Source organism: Diospyros lotus, chromosome 11, assembly GCF_014633365.1.
Source record: "Diospyros lotus cultivar Yz01 chromosome 11, ASM1463336v1, whole genome shotgun sequence".
Taxonomy (NCBI): Eukaryota; Viridiplantae; Streptophyta; class Magnoliopsida; order Ericales; family Ebenaceae; genus Diospyros; species Diospyros lotus.
Window position 1 is genome coordinate 2,246,426 of NC_068348.1, and position 20,882 is coordinate 2,267,307.

The 20,882-nt window shown below is 38.1% G+C and overlaps 2 protein-coding genes across 2 annotated transcripts; one reads left to right on the plus strand and one right to left on the minus strand.

Annotated features, from left to right (window-relative positions):
- Positions 1–2,595: 2,595 nt before the first annotated feature.
- Positions 2,596–15,494, plus strand: LOC127813169 (G-patch domain-containing protein 1). The gene is made up of 11 exons (XM_052353976.1): positions 2,596–2,814; positions 3,106–3,190; positions 3,871–3,950; positions 4,051–4,075; positions 4,164–4,272; positions 4,387–4,453; positions 9,486–9,582; positions 10,728–10,885; positions 14,368–14,595; positions 14,686–14,799; positions 14,954–15,494. Exons 1-11 carry the CDS (start codon positions 2,737–2,739, stop codon positions 15,020–15,022), a joined length of 1,110 nt encoding a protein of 369 aa, XP_052209936.1. The 5' UTR covers positions 2,596–2,736; the 3' UTR covers positions 15,023–15,494.
- A 21-nt stretch (positions 15,495–15,515) lies between these two features.
- Positions 15,516–19,673, minus strand: LOC127813168 (meiotic recombination protein SPO11-2). Its single transcript, XM_052353975.1, is given in 12 exon segments — positions 15,516–15,650; positions 15,769–15,854; positions 15,857–15,895; positions 16,475–16,551; positions 16,629–16,691; positions 16,784–16,878; positions 16,946–17,074; positions 17,381–17,469; positions 17,788–17,925; positions 19,068–19,197; positions 19,326–19,409; positions 19,484–19,673. Coding segments are annotated over 12 exon segments (1,158 nt in total). The 5' UTR covers positions 19,577–19,673.
- Between the last annotated feature and the right edge of the window lie 1,209 nt (positions 19,674–20,882).

Genomic DNA, 20,882 nt, shown 5'->3' on the forward strand with positions numbered 1-20,882 from the left:
ATCTCTCAATTACTCGGCAATAGATAGCCCGGGAAATCCCGATGTCATCAAGCTTCTTCGACCAAAAGTCCATCTCGTTATCCCAACACCAACGAAGCGGTGCTTTCCAGTCGGGAGGAGGCTCGACCACAATCCATCGGGACTCGAAGTCCACATTATTTTGGAGTTTTTGAAAGAGGGGAGATAGACCCACAATCTTTTGAAGTGTGAAAAAGACGCCCCTCCGTTCGACTCTCCTCAACCTATAAAAGCAACCAAACAACTCTACGGAAGGAGGTACAGGTACTTGGATCATATGGCAAAGAATGGTGAAGCCAACTAACTGACCCCAATTGTTAGGATGAAGTTGAGCTGGGACAATGCAATGATAATCGAGCCACTCCATGCCAAAGCTAGACAAGGGGAAACGAAGACCTGCTCTTAAAGAAGCTGAATATACCCCGAAGCCATGTCCTCCTACCATGGCGGTACTTGTCTCTTCAGGTGTAGGAAGTCTAATATGATGATCGATTGGAATATGAAATGAGACTGTATCCCGACTAATTCTCTCCCCTTCACCGAAGACTGTCGTCCTAGAGATATATATACATTGGGAGCAGGAGGTGAATGTGGTAAAGCATTCTTAAAACGGCTCATATTGAGTGCTTAAATCCTAAGGCACGGCCACAAACACCTATGATTCAAGCGAACTATGACTCCTATGGATGAGGGTCACATAAGGCTAAGGGCAAGACCCATGGGTAAGGGTCACGCCTAGATGGTAAAAAGACCCATAAAAGGATTCATGCATGGATAAGGATAATGGTAGGACCGATAGATGGGGATCACGCCTAGATAGCAAAGAGACCCATGTAAGGGCTCACGCACGGATGAGACTAATGGCAAGACCCATGGATGAGGGTCACAAAGAGCGACGACCAGCGATTGAACCCATGGATGAGGGTCACTCGGAGGAAAAATCTAAACATCCCCATGGATGAGGGTTATGGATGAGGAAGTATACCGTGTCAAAGCCTGGGATGCTGAGAGAATTCTTACGAGAGAGTAGTTGAGCAATGAAGAAATGAAAGACCAAGTCATCCTTTTATAGTGGCTCTGAGGGACACTGTGGAAAGAATAACCTCGAGAGACTTGAAGTTGAAGAGATAGATACAGAATAAATCTTCTCCTCAAAATGAAAGTGGTCTCCTGGAAATAGAATTGCAGCATAAACAAAATACTCTTTCTCCCAAGACTCCTGACATAAAGAGTATGGAGCAATTGTTATGCATAAAAATGCTGAAAGGAGAAAAACAGTATAAACGCCACGTGGCAGCCCCATGGGTACGCTAAAGGGGGCCACCCAAGGGTGCGGGCGCGCCCAGCGCGCGCAGCCAAGCAGCACGCGGCTGCTTGGCGGGGGCCGCGCCCTTGGCCCCCAGGGGCGCCACCCCGAGTGACCCTTCTCGGGGGGCTCAGCTGAGCGTGCGCGCGGCTGCGCGCAGGCGACGGCGTGCGCCCCTGCGGGAGGCCGCACGCGCCCCTACGCGCGGCCTTCCCCCGAGTGGGGGTCACTCGAGGGAGCCGCGCCTTAGCGCGCGCGCGCCTGCGCACGGGTGCTTATTTGCTCGGCCGCCCGCGCACACCCCGCTTGCGGTCGCGCGGGCGGCCATCGGCGCATGCGGCCGCCCGTGAGCACGACCATCCACGCGCGTGGCCTCTCCTTGCGCGCCCCCGCGCATGGCCCCTTCGCACCCGGCCTCGTGCACCTGCGTGCACGGCCCCTCGTGCTCTGCTTGCCCATGCTTGTGCATACCCCCGAGTGAGGGTCACCCAAGGTGCCGCACTGACATCCACGTGCCCCCTATTCTTGCGTTGACGCCTCCAAGATAATCGGCCTAAACCTACTCCCGCGAGACTCGGTCAAAGCCTCTTCGAGATTCTTGCCGCAAAGCTCGGGGCACGCAACACATGGATGCCCCTCCTATTGCTATAAATAGAAGGTCACTTTCCCGCATAAAGTATGCAATCTCTGGCTCTCATATTTACACTTTTACTCTCAAGTACTCTACTCTTACGGTGATCTAATTTAAGCATCGGAGGGTTCACGCAGGGACCTTCGCCCGTGCCCCTAACTGACTCTTTTTCTAGTAGGTCATCTATCGCTCTCGATCCGACGAAAAGGGCTCACCCATCGCCGTATTCATCCCGGTAGACTCATCCATCGCCCAGACACACCACGAGAGGGTCACCCATCGCTCGAATCGCCTATCAGAGGGTCATCCATCTACAGTTCCCTGTTTACAAATTTATTGTTGTTACCGAGTAACAACAATTATATTTAACATTAACAACAATTTATAACAGTCTTATCAAAATTATTAATTTTAGATAAAATTATCATAAAATTTATTATTTTATAAAAAATATTTATTAAATTTATCTATGAACATCAATAAATAAATAAAAACATAAAAAGTATGTGTACGTTACCCTTGTATAATTTTAGAGTGGCTCTGTTAATCGATCTCGGCCGTCGAAGTTGGAACTCATCTTTTAAATCCGAAGGCAAATCGCATGGAAAATTCAATTATCACGGCCACACAGAATTTCTCTCTACTTTACCACCTCCGCGTCTAGGGTTTGTGCTGCTCTCGGAGGCTCGAAACTTTGCTCTCTCCTTTTCTCTCCTCTCTTTTTTGAATTTATAGAGAGAGAGAGAGAGAGAGAGGAGGGGCTGTGAATTGCAGGGACAGAATGGGGGCGATAGAAGGTTCAAATTGCTACGTCGGAATCGCCCGAAAGTCCGCCGCTTTCCGCCTCATGAAACAAATGGTTCGTTTGAATTACTCTCATACGATTAAGGCACTGAAGATAGATTTCTGTAAATTTTCTTGGTTGGACTGTAAAATCGGAAGAGAAGAAATGTGCATTTTTCAGTTTATTCTGGCTTTGATCTATAAAAAATGCGGACATTCATGTAGTTCGACATTTGTTTTATCTCAAGTTTCTAGTTCGAAATCGTTACTAGGGTTTACTTCAGTTGTTTCTGCTCAGTTGTCAATCTGTATCTACAGGTGCGTGTTTTTGTGAAGTTTGATGTAGTGGAGATGTAATTGTTTGCAGGGGTGGGAAGAAGGCGAAGGGCTCGGCAAAGACAAACAAGGGATCAAAGGCTACGTCAGGGTTAAAAACAAAAAGGACACTACAGGTTTTCCTGTCTAACTTTTTCGTTTGTATGGTTTTCTATCCATAAAGGGATGGAATTTACAAAAAAGAAAGAAAAGTGTCATGAACCTAGGGTTCATAATAGGTTTAAGAAGTAATTGGGGAGGAATTGAGAGAGTTAGACCTGAAGAAATGGAGAGAAATTAAGGAAGAACAGAACAGCGAGGGAGTTTAGGAAGAACTGAGACAAAGAGAGAGAAATGAAGAGAGAGATTAGAGGGGATGTGGAGGGAGATTGAGAGGATTCAAGTGTGGGAAATGAAAGCATTCAATTATCAATTCAAACATGATTCTTCCATCCTCAGCTAAGGCTTATATATAGCCTAACAGCCTCTCACATGCACCCATGTGCAATGTAACAAACAGCCCAGTTGCCTATTAGCTAAAGACAAAGCCCTATAACAGAAAATACAAAAGGAAATGTAAATTCCTACTATTATATTCACTAATCTATATTTGGGAAATCCTTAGGGTCATGACAAAAAGATGAATGAAATGACCTAATACGTATATCCCTATCGTGTGGTGAGTTATTCAATTTATTGGAAGAAAGCAGTGCAGCATAACATGTATAATTCAAAAATTGTTCTCTCTTAATAAGATTTTACCAGCTGGGTTCCTTTTTCAAGTTTGGATGACATCATATTGTCTTGAATTCAACAGGTATCGGTGTAGATGAGGCCAAAAATAATTGGGCATTTGATACAGCGCAGTTTGACAGCATCCTTAAGAAATTAAAAGTGGTAACAGCCAGATTTCTCATTTGAATTAGATTTAATGTTAGCTCACCTTTAACTATGTAATTATTACTCCTTCTTCCTCACTGTCTCTATATTCTTGCAGAAAGCAGCAGAAATCAATGGTGAAGGTACAACCTGGAAGTAATTGGTACTGCACTCAGTAGCATGATATAGTTCAATGAAGATAATGTTTGTTATTAATTTTGCATCTTTCAGCTGTAGAAAAGGATGACATTCAAGAAGACACAATTAATCTAGGTGCAGAATCTAATACATCTAAAGAAAGTATGAATACGGTAGTCAAGGCTACTCGACCCCAGGGAAGGTCAATATAGCTCCCCGTTCTCTTGTTCTTTTATATGCCACAAGTTCAATTTCAACTTTATTCCAAATTTAGATCTGTTTTGATGCTCCTCTTTCCTCCCTATATAATTGCCAGGTACAAGAAAAGAGAGAGGGGGAAATTTGTCCATGCATATTCTTCTCAGGATCTTGAAGGAATACTTGTGAGTCATTAACCCAAATATCTGTTACATTTCTTTTTTCCTATTCCTTTTGCATCAAAAGGACTCCAGGTTCCCTTTTGTAGAGCTGTCTGTAGCAAGTTCCGAATAGTGTGGAGTCTCATATAGAAGTACTGAATTTTGTTGTTTGTGTTATTAAGGGCCTGTTTGATTTTGCTGTCTGTTTTCATGTGTTTATTTTTATTTGTTTTGTGTTCATTTTCATTTTTTTTTTAAAAATACGAACTAATTATTGTGTTTGATATTGTTGTCATTTTTCACAATTTTCAAAATAAGAGCTAGAAACGACATGAAAAAACTAACGGATTGAGTTAATATATTGATTTTTAGCTATTGGTTTGGGTTAATGTATTGATTTTTCTAGGTAAGGTTAATTTTTTGGGTTACTGCCTTTTAGGTCAAAAGTTAGGTTGAGTTGGTTTTTGCTTTATCTCCTTTGGTTGTCTCTATCACGGCCAAATAGAGTGGGAAGATGGGGAAAAAAAAGGAAAAAAGGAGATATAAAAGGGAAGAATGCTCTTTTAATGCTGTTGGTGGATGTCACGACCCTAGCGTTTAGCTAGTGTAATACTCCAAGAGTCTAGAGAAGGGTAGTATATATCGAGGATAAGTAAGAAAAGAAACAACACCAGCTGAATACTTTTTGGGCTGAATGTAGGCAAAGAACTCTGGGATTAAGCGTGCTTGAACTAGGAAAGCTCAAGGATGAGTGACTCCCTAGGAAGTTCGCGTAGACCCATCAGGGTAAGTTGTTTCGGTCCTTCCTATCACTCGATGTGGCATGTTACAGGTGGTATCAGAGTCGACTCTTGAAGAAGGCGGTCTAATGAGGGCGGGGAGTGGCGCCGGGGCGGAAGGGCCTGAGCAAGGAACGGCTCTTGGCAGGTTTCTAGGATGACAGCCTCCAAAGGGAAAAAGGTCTGGGATCAGTTGTAAAGTCGCATGACGAGGACGTTATGTACTCAAGGGGGGGGGGGGAGAATGTAATACCTCGGGAGCCTAGAGGAGGATAGTATATATCGAGGATAAGTAAGGAAGGAAACAACACCAGCTGGATACCTTTTGGGCTGAATGTTGGCAAGAAACTCCCGGGTTAAGTGTGCTTGAGCTGGGGAAGTTCAGGGATGGGTGACCCCCTAGGAAGTTCGCGTAGGTCCATCAGGGTAAGTTGTTCCGGTCCTTCCTATCGCTCGATGCAGGATGTTACAGCTAGGGTCTAGGAAGGAAATTGGAAGAATTTGGGAGAGAATTGGAGGGAGAGACAGAGCAGAAATCAAGAGAAATGAGGGAAAATAAGGGAGAATGAGAGAAAGAAAGTGAGGAGGGAAATATGAATTCACTATATCATTCCAACATACTCTTCTCTACATACTAGAGCCTATTTATAGGTTATTCAACTGAAAGAAAAATATAGAAACAACACCCATGTGCACTATAATAGAACTAACAACATCTTCTAACAAACAATGGTAACTAATTACAGTATTGACCCTCTAATTCTCTTTAGGGTCGTGACAATCCTCCCTACTTGAAAGGTTTCTTGTCCCCAAGAAACTTACAGCTATTGACCCTGTTCTTCATTCTATTCTAGACTTTACAATCTAATTTCTTCTTCACATTTTCTCGTTCTTTTCTCATATTTCCCTTTTCTTTTGCTATCTCCTTTCTTTTACCTCAACCATAACAGTATTATGACTTGCTGCAACACCAAGTCCAACCATCCACCTCTTCCCTATTGTCATTGAAAATGGTTCCAATTGAGTTGTCATTCCTGTAACCATATCATTTCCAATCATAGAGAGAAATTCAAACTTCTTTGCAGGCCAAACATTGTCCATTACTTCCAACTGTTCTGGCTGCAATGACGCATCAACTCTATATGATTTCTGACCTTTAAGCAAATTAACCCTTTTGGTAGCTGTTGTCTAGTCTTGTGTGCCCGTGCCCATGACATAGGTATGAGATGTTCCAAGCAAGATGTCCGGTGTAATCCTTTCTTCCTTCTCCTCAAGTACTTGGTAAAGAGGCTTTTCAGACTCCTTCCTCTGTTGCTTCCAGAGATCAATAGCATCAGGAGTCTCAACACCAGTGGGAGTGCTTGAGAGGCAGTCAATTGTATGAATGCCATCCTCCAATTCCTCTTCCCCAATCTCTTCTTCCACCACCTCTTCTTCTTCCTCTAGATCACCCCAATGTCTGGTCTTATTAACTAGTTTTTCCTCATAGTTGGGCTAATCTTGTTGCAGGACCCCAAAAACATCACCATAGAACGGACGACCATAATCATCAACAAGAGATTTTCCCCAACCACCAAGATGATAACCAAAGCTAGATCTAGGAGAAATAAGAGCATTTAACCCTGGAATTTTCAAATGCAAATGGGAAGTGGGTAGACCATATCTTTGCATGTTGATGAGCCATGGGGAAGGAGCACCTTTAGGCATCCCAAGAGCTTCTTTTAGTTCATGGACAACATCCCAGGCTCCATCTCCCTTAGCTTTTCCTCCAACTCTTTTCCTTCAAAATATTGATCATCGTGTGTTGTTAGCTTAGACTAGGTTGACATTTGAAAAATGTATCATGGGGAACCTGATAATCGATATCCATCTTTCCCATATTTGGCTGCATCCTCTCCTGTTGTTTTTGTTGGAGTTTCTTGTTTGCCCTAATATTCCTCCATCGTTCCCTTCTGTTTCAACTTATTTCATCCCTTAATGACATTCTTCCTCGTTTTCTCCCCAAACTTGTTGTAGAGATCATTTACGAACTTTGGCTAGCTCTATTCCACCCTTCCTTGGCTTCAATTCTGAAATCAAGCGTTTGCAACGCCATCCAAATAAGCTGCAACTATGTTCACTTTCTCCCCTTCAGCTACTCGGTATTGATAAAACACCTGCTTACACTTCCTGATCCACTATTTCGACCTATCTCTTTCAAACGCCAGAATAGCCATTTGCGGTGTTGGGGATGTGGAAGGGTTTCCTCCAACTCCTTTGCCTCCGACCTCTCCCTTGCTTCCATAGGATCGTTAGGCCTTTGCCTAGATCTTGGTGTCATTAGAATTGCTTCCATAGGATCGTTAGGCCTTTGCCTAAATCCGTCGGAAGGTGGACATTAGACTGCCAAGCTAAAATGCTCTAGGCAACATTCAACTGTTGGCTGATTTGCTGGCGGAATCCAACAATTTCCTCCTGGAGCCCGCTAATGACTCAATCCAAATTGGCTGTATACTCCGCTCGATAGCAACTTGCCTCCACTTGGAGCTGCTTGACACCATTTACCAAATTGTTTGTCTTGGTTTCCAGTCATTCCATCCTTATTCCCTCTACCCTGGCCTGAATCAACAAGCCCTTAATCCAATTTCGGAACCGAGGATTGCCGGAATGAGTTCCACTGAATCACCTTAGTCACCTGCAACGAGCTAGATCTAAATTTCAGCATCTCTAATCCAAGTACTCTTCTTGGATTGCATTGTTAGTTGTTTAGCGATTACTCAATATTCGTTTCCGCTACACCCTCTGATTTGCCTTACTCAAAATCAAAATTCAGCGGTCCAGAGTTCTCCACAATCATTGTTGGAATTGCCTTCTGCTCAAAATTGCAGCACGTAGCGACGTATCGGTTGGAGACTTCACCGTTCTGGATTGGAATTACCTTCCGATTAGAATGATTAGCACACCATCGAGCACCAATCAGATTCGCCTTCAAATATGAGCCACCTACTCTCATTTTCCCTGAATCCTGATACTAGCAACTAATCACTGTCCGCTGTTGGCTGTGACTCCCTTCCTTGCCAACTTCAACAGAGCCTTTGTTTCGCTCTTCGCCCTCCGATGGCCTCCAAATGCATTTCACCTTGCCGCTTCTGACAAACGACCTTTGACGGACTGCTGCTTCAATTGCGACTTTCTTCCCCGTCTGATTCGGTGTCTTCGTCTCTCACCCAATCAATGTCCAATGGCTTATCGGAATTCACCTAAATTCTGTGCCTCTGATTTGCAACTGTATTGTCGATCGGAGCCAACAATCGCGATGGGTAACAACCTCTGGGCTTACACACAATCTGCTTATGATCGCTACAGATTCAAGATCACTCCTACGTTCACCTCAAGCCTGGATCGTCGGAAATCGCTGCTTCAATTCCCAATTTAATTGCCAAAGTTTGCTGGAATCACAGGAACTGAATTCGTCCTCTAATTCTGAGAATCAACCTCCTTTGGACAGCAAATGTCGATCTGTCAGAAATTAATCAACAGAGAAAGCTGCTGAGGAATGATGGCTTTGGTACCAAATGTCACGACCCTAGGGTTTAGCTAGGGTCTAGGAAGGAAATTGGAAGAATTTGAGAGAGAAACAGAGAAGAATTAGAGGGAGAGACAGAGCAAAAGTTAAGAGAAAAGAGAGAAAACAAGGGAGAATGAGAGAGAAAGTAAGGAGGAAAATATGAATTCACTTTATCATTCCAACATACTATTCTCTACATACTAGAGTATTTATACGCTATTCAACTGAAAGAAAAAACTAGAAACAACACCCATGTGCACTACAACAAAACTAATAGCATCCCCTAACAAACAATGGTAACTAATTATAGTATTGACCCTCTAATTCTCTTTGGGTCGTGACAGTGGAATGGAGGGAAGAGGAAGAGGAAGAAAAGAAGAATGGAAGAAAGGAGAGAGCAAGGAGGGTACATGTGTGACAACGCGGTGGTTGATCAGTGGTAGCCCCCCAGTGCTTTCCTTCTGCACAGTCTGACCCTCACTTTTGTTTTTCTCTTGGTCTTGCCTCTCTCCCCATTTTTTACTGGGTGCAGCACAAATAGACAGGTGCACCATTGGACACCTCCTCCCTAGCCTCGCCCAACTTATTGGGTCAGCTTTTCTGTGTTTTATTAAAGCATTTCTGTTAGTATTATATATATATATTATTGTTATTATATTTTAAAAAAATAATCTGTTTTGGGGTCTTTACATCTCCGTTGTTTACTTTCATTTGACACTGCATGCTATAGGTCAAGAAGAATGAGGAATGCGGCCAGAAGAACTCTGAACCGGACAACATATTGGAGTTGGTGGAAGAACCTTCAAATCATGTTTCTGATGTTGAAGGTATGCTTGAAATACTACAAGATGGAAAAGAGTACTTTTCTCCTTCAAATGGAATCATGGGTGGGGTTTTACCAATTGTTCTGAAAACTTGGATCTGGGATTCAAACCAGAAATGAGAGGGGGTCAAGGGTCAATAGTCAGATCAGAATCAAACCAGGATTTATTTATAATAAATAAGTAAACACATGATAATTAGGACTTATATCTAAAATATTGAAAACAATTCATCACATAGTATTATAATAGACTTAAAAATTCATTAAGTAACACTATCTTATGATAGAATAAGTCCATACAGTAATATTATAATAAGCTTATGATGAAATAAAATAGAACTCAAGATCAAATATTTAAATTACAAATCAATAAATAATTACAAAAAGCTCCATATGTCAACAAGATTAAAATTACAGTTTATTATAAATAGTTTCATTATGTTATCCTTCTTTTTTGTTTTGAAAAGGATTTGAACCACTAAAATTATAGATGGTAGCTAAAGAGTTGGCATTAACTTTTTCCATATCTCTTAAATTATTATTATTTTTTAAATTTTAAAATTAAAAAAAGGTTAACATTTAATTGGTTGAATTGGGTTCATATGGTACCTGGTTCAAGTGGCTGGTCTCTTTGCCTACAACCAGATCAATCTGTTGATTGGTTCCCAGTTTTTTGGTTGAATTGGCCAGTTTGGTCTGGTTTTCTCAACATTGGGTTTTACTATGACTTACCAATTACCATTCCATGACATCTCTTTACATGTCCTTGCTAATGTCTCCTCAGAACTTAGTTTTTGTGCTCTTCAAAAATCAGAGCAGGTCTATGATGCTACAAAAATCAGAGCACTCTGGGTGGGAAATTCATTCCTAATTACACTTGTCAGTGATGTACAACGCTTTGTTTCTCAGTTAGTGAGGCACTAGTGTTTCAGCAGTCTAGACTACATTATTATGGTTTCATTGTTAATGGATGTTGAAGAAGATTTTGTTTCCATTATATACATGTATATATAAAAATTTGCATCTTCTCATCCATATTCTGATACAACATAAGACTTGATATTCTCAACAGACAGATCTATATTGAAATCTGTAATTGCTGCTTGGATAGAGCTGTATGCTAAACATGAATACCTAACATTGTGGCAGGAGATGAAGGTAAATATGTTTCACCAGAATGGTGGGGCCATAAATTTGTTTCAGGAGGTTTTCTTGGAGCAGAATCCAGGAGAAAGAAATCCCTACCAACCACAAAGAGGGCTGCTTTCCATGAAGAAGATCAAGAAAATCTTTACAAATTGGTCCAAGTAGGTACTTTCTTGTTTATATTTGGTTTAAATTACTGTTTATGAAATATCCAGTGCTGTTGATTTCTGATTTTCTTCTCTTGATGGTGAGGACCTAGCTTCCCCTCTATCATAGAAGTGACTTTTCAAACATGCTAATTTGCAGAACTGATAGTTGTAGTCACTTAAAATTGTTGACAGCCCCTCAATCCAATTGAGCAAGATAGTAAGAAAAAGAAAAAGAGAAATTACTATTTCTATTGAAGCAAAACAGAAGAACTAATAGTTAGCTAGCAACTTAAAGCTGCTTGGTTGCCTAGTTGATTGCCTTGTTGCTAATTGAAATAAAATTCCCCCAAAAAGGCTAATGGATATATATACATAGAAAATTCCTTGTGTTATATTGTAGTGATAAGCTGCTTGTAGTTTTTTTATTCATGTTAGTATTAGTGTATAAACTTTTTCTAATTGTAGGACGACATTATTCAATACAGTTTTAAATCTATCAAGTATTACATGATATATTTTATTTCTTTTAAATTTTTATATCATAATTTTAATTAATATATATTGATTTACTTTGTAAAAATACATCCCAGTTCAACCCCTATTCTGTTGTGGTTCGACCACTGAACTGTGAACCTCTCCCCTTTTCGGTCCTATACCCCAATCCAGTTCTTTGAACATTGATTTAGACTTAATGAGTTTTCTTAATCATCAAAATAATAATTAGGGGTTTTTAGCACAAGTTGGCTATTCTATTAAGTATGCAAACACCAAATTTGGTGTGCAAAACCCTATCATAATTCCTTCTTCCTAAAATACCCTTCTATATCTTGCTTGAAAAACAAAACTAATTATGTTAACAAGATTTGAACTTATGACCTCTATAAACTACAAGAAATTTGTGAACAATTTTACCATTATACTAAGACTTATTTTGTTTAGAATTTTGACTTAAAAATAAAAATTAAGTTTCAACTATCAAGCATCACCATTTTGTTTAAAATTTGACTTAAAAATAAAAATTAAGTTTCAACTATCAAGCATCACCAAATGAACCTTCATTTGAAATTTTTTATTTACACGTGCATAGCATGAGTCACCCCTCTAGTTTTAAATATGCGTGCCCGTGATTGTATTTTTATAAGTAAAATTCATACAAAACTTTTCTGCACACAAAAATAATAGAAATGCAGCATTCCATAATTATCAACCAAGACTTTTGGTTTTTTAATTAAATATTAGTGACCACACTATTCTCAATGATGATACTCACTTGTACATGTATGTATATATGTATACATATTGTGTATATATGTATTTATTTATAGATATACACATACATATACATAAAGATGTTTTGATGAGAGAAAAAATAGTTTGTTAGTTTTTCTGTAAATAGGAAAATGACTCACGGATTTGAATTGGTATGTTGGTTTACATCATTTGGTGTAAAACAACTGAAACAAATGGTGCCTTAACCTAATGAGCTAGGTCAATCTCATGAATTTTAGATTTTCAGAAATTTTTAGCAATAATAATTTCTTCTGTAAGTCATTATATTTATAAGTCTTTTTTAAGAGTTTATTACCAAGTTTTCTTTGACCCACTTCTTCCTTTTTTGCTACAAATTTTCACCATGTGTCAAATACTGGACTTATATTTGCATCTTATTCTCAAATGCCCAGACCTTATAATGTATAATACTCATTTGTAAGTTTACTATTAAAAATATGTAATTTGTGAATATTATATAGCAACCTTCTAGTTGGGGAAAAGGGATGCACACATACCTTAGAAAAAGTAGTATCAACAGAAGCTCCCTTCTTCTACCATATATATATATATATACACACCCTAAAAAAAGGTCAATTATAAAAAAAAATCGAACTTCTACTTTGTTTTCTATTTTAGAGTCATTTTTAAAAAAAATTGATATAAGGGCATCCAATTTTTTACTTTCAATTATAGACTATGGTTTGCTGTTATTATTCATCTTTAATTGTTGACATGACAATCTATGTTAGATGATTTGATCGACTAAGTGCAAGAATTTTATTCGTCAACCAAAATCGTATGGGGGTTTTCCCACCTAAGCACACGACGAGTTTGCAAAACCCCATTTGATTTTGGTTGACAAATAAAGTTCTTTTCATTGATCCAACATCTATGTAGATTCTTAGCCCCTCCTCATCAACCAAGCCATCTACCATAGTTTATCATGTCAACAATTAATAGTAAAATGTAATGGTAGTAAAATCGGTAGTCTATAATTAAAACTAAATTAAATGACAAGTTGGATACTCCAATTGATAAAATTAAAAGTTGAGTCTAGAATTAAAACAGTGTGAAGTTTAGGTAGGCATGTCAAATGGGTTGGGTCGAGCCTGGGCTCAGCCTGTCAGTGGAACATAGGGCGCTCAGGTCATGAGCTTGCTCACTGTCAGTCGAGCCAGGCCAGCATGGGAGCTTGAATGGGCCAAGCCCAGTAGAAGCTCGCTGGGTGAGTCTTTTTTATGTAATTTTAAAATTATTTTCAAAAAATTATATTTATTTATTTCATGAATAGGATATAGAAATATTTAAAAAAAATACAAATTCCACTTTTAAAATAAAATTAAGAACTTAAGTTAGGAGTTAAAAATTTTAAAAATGAAACTTTTATCTTTAATAGTTTCCAAAAATGGCAATCTCGAATACGAAACTTTAAAATGAGTTGATAGCCCAAATTCAAAGGTCTAAACACAAAAATCATTGGGAGATGAAAGAGGTTGACTTATTATTAAGCTTTTGAGAAGACTGTTAGCTTTAAATTTGTGATGTTGGCATTCAATTTTCTTTCCCATGTTTCTGGTTCTACTGTTATGTTTTTATGTTATTGCAGACTTTCTTTTAGTTAAATTGAACCTTGTTTTCATTGCAATATCATTTAACAAAAAATTTCCTTTGAATTTTAATAACCATACCAATACATTATTCAAAGCAAACCATGAACCAAACTGGCGTATCAACTAATCCTACCCCCCTTGAATGAGTGCCTAGCTAAGTAGCGTACCTCAAACCGGAATACATACCATGAATTGGAACCATGTAACTACGGTTAGGGAAGGAAATTTGATTTCCTCCAATATGAACTCAATTTCAAAACCAAAGATAAATAAAATGGCTCAAAATCAAGCACAAGTTTGCTTTAGAGATTCAAACTATAGAGGGAAAATTTAGACAAGTTTATGCTAGAGTACAAACTGAAATAACTGTAATTATCTCCTGTTGATATATATGAGATTAACTCTGACAACATTATTTATAGAGATTCAAATATAATAACTAACCACTGTTTTGTTATGACATGTCTTCTACACATAATTTAAAGTCTTGAACCTCATAATAAGGAATTGAATTCTTTGAAATGTTCGATAATTTATGGACTTGTTATGATATGAATTTGCACATTTCTTTAGATGGATGATTATCTGTCTTGATGCGAGTCTTTTATGCAGAATAAAGCCACATCTGGAAAACAAGGACTAGGCATCAAGGACCGCCCAAAGAAAATAGCTGGTTGCCATTTTCAAGGGAGGAAGACAACATTTGATGACAGTACAGATGAGGATTCTTCTTATTCTCGTCCTGCAGGAAAACGAAAATATTGTGACATTTCGAAAATGGCAAACAAAGATGAACCGAAGGTTAAGCTAAAAAAGCTTTGCAAGAAGCTCCTGCAGCAGGTGTGAGCTTTATATTCCAACATTATTCCCGTTAGGATTAACTTGTTATCTCAATTAGTACACCTGCCAACCAGAAAAATTGTGTTGCAGGCACCTGGTGAGTCGTTAAAGCTTAAGCAGCTTAAAGTTCTTATTGATGAACACACTCCCGTTTTTTCCAGTTTCTCCTCCAAAAAAGATGCTCTTGCATTCTTGAAAAGCAAGGTATGATGGTTCCAGTTGGTTTGGCTTTGGTTTAATTGTCTGGAGAATGCCAATTGTTTTGGTCACTGTGTCCAAGTTTTGAATCATGGCTAGAGCTTTTCTCATTGTTTTTCCAATTCAAGCCACAGATGACATCTTTGTTTTTGCTTTGCAGCTAGAAGGCAGTGACAAATTTTCTATAGAGGGAAAGAGAGTGAGCCTTTCATCCAAGAAAAGGAATTAAAGTTTTGGTAGGAACCTAGATCCTGTAACGGTCTGTACATCAAAGCTGAGACTAGTTAAATTCAGCCTTATTTATTTACGATTGGGTTTCCATAAGGAGGTGGGAGGCATTTGTTTGATTAGCTATCAACAGTGTTGGGAGGGCGGGCCTCAATAGCAATAGTAAGGTGGTTTTTTTGCAATTGAAGGTCACAGATCCAGCTCGTGAAAATTTTTAAAGATTGCTTACAGAATAAGGAGTCTCGTACACTCAAGTCGAATTATCAACAAGTATTGCAAGCAATCATTCTTCCTTTTTTTTTTTTTTTTGGCGTACTATCATGTAATAGGATGGGATGAATGAGCTGCTAGAAGAGGTTGTAAGTTCAATTTGTCTTGAAATTTTCCGAGCGAGAAGTTTCTCTGTTCTATCTTTCCCTAGAGACTCACTATTGGTACATGTGTCCCTTGGCGCGTCATGTAAGCGTGCATATTTTTCTCTTTTCTATTTCCTACTAAATATAGTTGGCTTGCACAATTTTCTTTGCTATGTACTTGCCTAAGAAATTGTATCCATGGAAGTAGAGTGCTTCAATCTCGGCCCTCTTTCCACTCTCCACCATTGCAGCCACCTCTTCCTTGTAGTTGTCCTGCAATTAGGTTCATTTCTAAGTCCCAGCCCCAGGCCAATTAAAAGAGAACTGAATGTACTAACTGTTGTCTCTATCCAAGACTACTAGGTAATTGTTTCTTGGGCAAAGTAAGTACCTGCAAGATCTCCGAGGATGCCAAGCTTTTGGCTATTTGGATGTCCCGTGGTTTCAGTGGAATGAAAGATTGTTCGGGCAAGAGTCCAGATCGTCCCTTCTTAGCCCCAGCCACTTGACGTTACAAGCTTGATTGCAACCAAAAAAGAGAGAGAGAAAAAAAAAAGGGAATAATTAGGACCTGTTTAGTTGAAGGAAACATTTTTGCCTTTTAATTTCATTTTTCTATTGAATAATAAAATCTCAAGGAGAAAAATTTTAAAAATATTTTTTTAATGTATTTTAATTTTTTTAAAATAATATGATTTTTTAAATTTGAAATGTTTGGACATCTAAGAATGAGAAAGTAGTGGAAATGAATGGATTGGAATGTAATAAATAATAGATAACTATCGTACGTAATAAAGGATAATGATATGATAATAGAGAAATGATAACGGGATTATTTCACTAAGTTAATTAGGTATTTTGGCACATTTAGCTCATTAAAATATTAATGTCATTTAATAAAAAGATAGGACAAATTACGAAGGTTAAACTTGTACAATTTTCAATCCATTTCTATTCAACCAATCTACCCCCAATTTTCAGGGGGATAAGAAATAGGATTTCAAATAAAAATATTGTTCTTCTATCTATTTTCATTTATACCCCCTCTCAAACATACTTAAATTTCATTTTCACTTGTAGGGGAAAGAAAAAATCACCATATCTGTAAGCCTCAAGTCCCATCCCTATGCTCCCAAACTTGAAGGTGCAGAGTATAGCTAATCCTGCCGGATTCCTTGAAAAATTTTCAAATTTTGGGGCTAGTGAGATACCATGTATCAATGGAGCTGACAAGGGAAAGACCATCCATACCAGTCAACCAGCCCGAAAATGGGCAAGTCAGGAAAAGTTCTGCTTATCCGGTGAAGGAGAAACCTGTTGGGCAAACAAAACATGCGCTATTGATTATAATCAAGCAGCTAAATGAATGTTGTGAAGATCGAAAGTCAAGGATTTTACTAAATTACCTTGTTGCTATGTCTGGATATCCTTTGGCTGTGATGAGAATGCTTGGAATTTGATTATATACACAGTCCTCGGCTAGCCGCTGGAATATGGCATGCTGAAGTGATCCAGGTTTCAACAACAATATTATGCATCGATAAGAAGCAACTCAAATGGAATATTACCTTCTCCACCACAATAATGTAGCGTGCATCAGTCTTCATGGCCAATTTGTCTAACAAATTCAGGTCACCGGAAATAGCATAACCAGATGATCCACAGGTAGAGCAGTCCGTCATCTCTTGGTTTGGCTCCTGGTTTTTAGTATGGAATTAGAGATGCTAGTGCATGAAAGAATGATGGAGTAGCTTCTGATTGCAGAGAGCAGAATTTATTGAAACGGGAAGACCATTGAATTAGAGCCCACTTCTAATTTCATGGAACAAACTGTTTATAGGATCTGTCTAGCTGTTGCATTAAGGCTTTCTTTTCTTGTTTTGCTTGAGATTGAGAACAGCAGATTGATCAATGTTTGCTTTGTCTCACTTGCCCAATTTCTGAAAGTAATTTATACCATCTCAGATTGGATTCAAATAGAGCCTAAGAATAAAGATGTGTACCTGCAGCACCAGGCGGCCAACAATGGCTCCTCTACTAGATGCAATTATTCCAAGACTGAAGCGGCTGCAACGAAGCAATGCTACCACATCTGATTGGGGGAGACTAAAGTATGAGTAAATATATAAGCATGGTTACCCCAAGGATTAGTCTACTAGTAAAAGATTATATGACCTTTTCTACAATTAAGGTTCCGGAGACTCCACATGCAAATTTCTGTGTGCTTTACTTGGCGTGCATGCAATGAGTATACTCAATAGACACTTGAAAGATAGTGACTGTAAATTCTTATTGATAGCAATACACACACGCACGCACGCACATATATATAAACATGGTTTGGGTGCTGTAGAGATAACGGATTCCTATATTAATTATGTAAACGGAAAGAAGCAAAGGAGAGTGTGACCTTGGACTGTCCTGTTGACTTGTAATTGAGAAGTGAAATAATCTGATGAATCACAGAGTAATTTGTAGAATAGCTCTCTCTGAGTCACTCTTTTTTCCTGAATCAGAACCTGGTAGCACATCTGCATCACCTTCCAAACTGTATTTTGGGAGAGACAAGAAAGCAAGAATGAGGGGTCAGAAAAGAGGCTTCATGTCTGCATGCAGCCTGGATGGCCCATTTGGTTGCACAAATTCAAACTCTGTTTTGGGACAGACAAGAAAGGGGTCAGAAAAGAGGCTTCATGTCTGCATGCAGCCTGGATGGCCCATTTGGTTGCACAAATTCAAACTGTATTTTGGGAGAGACAAGAAAACAAGAATGAGGGGTCAGAAAAGAGGCTTCATGTCTGCATGCAGCCTGGATGGCCCATTTGGTTGCACAAATTTTGTTGGCTGATTTTGAATTACCTAACTTGAAATTTGGAACTTTGTACATGAATTATTCAAAATTTACATAGATTGAAAAACAAAGCTTTTTATCCTCAGTTTCAGAAAAGAGTGATGCTTTTTGGTTTGGGAGAGAGAGTAATGAAATGGAATGGAAAATATTTTTTTAGGCTGGGAGGGTAGAAGACGAAAAGCAATGAAAAGTACTTTCCCTTTATACCACAGAACCATAGAAATAGATAAAACAAAAAATTATTAAAAAATAAATAACAATTATACTCTCACAATAGATATATAAAACAACTTATTTGAATTTTTATACAAAGAACATGACCCTTGTTCCGAACTGGATCGAATATTTTGGGCCGAATTGGGCAACCTTGCATTTGCACACTCATTTACACACTCAATGTGTGTAAATGCAAATATGAGTTTATTTTATCCTTCATACAACTATTGAGTTCAGTTTTGCGTACAATAAGAAAATTTTTCATCAATTTCTATTTCACCCATTCTCCCTCAATTTGGGGAGAACAAGAAATGGAGATCAGAATTGGATGTAATTAATGGAAACACTAATCATCCAATTTCACTTCTAATGGGAACACTTATCGTCCAATTTCACTTTTTATCAAATTTTCATTCAATTGTATCATTGATGCGTCTCTCAAACGAAGTAAACTTTTTCGATCCATTTCCATCCACCTCTTCAGGTCCCGGAACGCATTCTTAACTGTACATACCATAATCATTTTGGCAAACAGTTCACTAATAATGGTGGCGCTGCCGACTGGCTTACAGTGAAGACTACCAGGAAGAAGGCAAAACGAGAGAGATTGATAACACTATTACCTCTGATGAAGGCTTTGGCAGCGTTTTCTCTCGTCAAAGACCTAGTGCAGAACGCTTGAGCGAGAAAAATCCGCGAAACATCAGCCAATAGCCCCCGGTTCACCCGGCCATTACTCGATCTTCTACTGATCTGCAACACTCAAATCCCCAAATTCAGGCATCATAAACAATAACGCCTTCAAAATCAGAAAAGTTAGGTTTGCTCGCAACGCGAAAGCACAGATAACACATTTCCACCAAGGAGTTTGAAGTTCAAACCAGAGAGAGATCGGAGATTGCCGGAGTCAGAGAACTCAATATCTTCAGGAAATTAATGACGGCTACTTCGATTCTCGCTCGGACCTGAACAGATACAATTCAATTTCGAACTTATTAGGAATTTATACGCATATATGTATGTATATGTGAATCTATACCTCATGAGGAGGAAGGATATCGGCATAGCAGAGATGCTGATCAGAAAAGAACGCGAAAGAGTTTGATTTGCAGAGGTCTTCGGCGTCCGCCATTGTTGCTTGCAATTAGTTTGGTAAACTCAAATCATTCCACTTTGAGCGCGAGCTGCCATTGATTTGAACTTGAAGGGGTTCTCAGATTAACAATCCAAACAAGGATTTGGAGGGAATTGAACAGATTTAGAAGTGAAAAACAAAAGGTATATTATAATTATTTTATTTCCCAAAGAAGGAATTTTACAGTACTTATTTTATCTTTAATTTGCATTTCATTATATATTATTCCAATTTCTATTGTATTTCTTTCCCCTTTTTGTTTCTGATAATTTTTTTTTATTTAAAGTGCAAAAATTGACATGTGATGCAATTTTGATAAATTGACTTGAACTTCGCTTAAAAGATATTTGAGCCCATCACAGGACAAAATTTAGTGTCTCGATTATTAATGAACATAACTGAATTAGTATGACTTAAGTCTCTAATACCACGTCTTGACATTATTCATGTTATGTCTTAAATAGGATCTTTAGTACAAATCACACTTAGACCATTTCTTATATAGGTTATAAAAGCGCTCAATTCTTTGATAACAATAAGTTTGTTCTTATTTTTCTTTTGATTATACTCAACCTCATCTTTCTCTTGATTATACTCGACCTCTAATTGTTGACTACTAACTTGACAGTCAAAGCTTTTACTAGAAGATAAAAGCTCCAAGTTTGAAGAGACTTACAAGTGTTGTTGTGGGCCCATCTTCCTAAAATCATCAAATATAATTATAGAAATCTTATTTGATAATAATAACTATTATAATTGTGATTTTGACTTCAAATTTGTTTGTGAGTGGGATTCATAATTTGACTATGATTATGACTTTGAATTTGACTATAATTAAGATATTGTCAAATTTGATTTTGATTAGATTTATCTAATTTGAAAAAATACCTTAATGAATCATGATAGAATTTTCTGTATACATCTATAGATGATTTAGGTATATAAATAGTTGTCCAATACTTTAGAATTAATTGTCACAATATTATCTTAGTGATGATATTTTGATATGGTAATATCACATTTATATTAGCAATTTTTACTTAGTGTTATTTTGATATTTTTACTTATGATTTTTTAAAATTTAGGTTTTTCACATAAAATTCTATATTTACATGTGTGATTAATGGTTTGATCGTAATTTTTCTCGATTTAAGTTTTTATTGATAAATTATATTTTATATCACATCAATACATAAATATTATTAAAAATATAAAAAGAGGGAGTGTTCAAATAACATCTCATTACATAAACTAATTTATGCATTAACCTCGTATCAATCAAAGTGATTTTAATTCCCTCTAG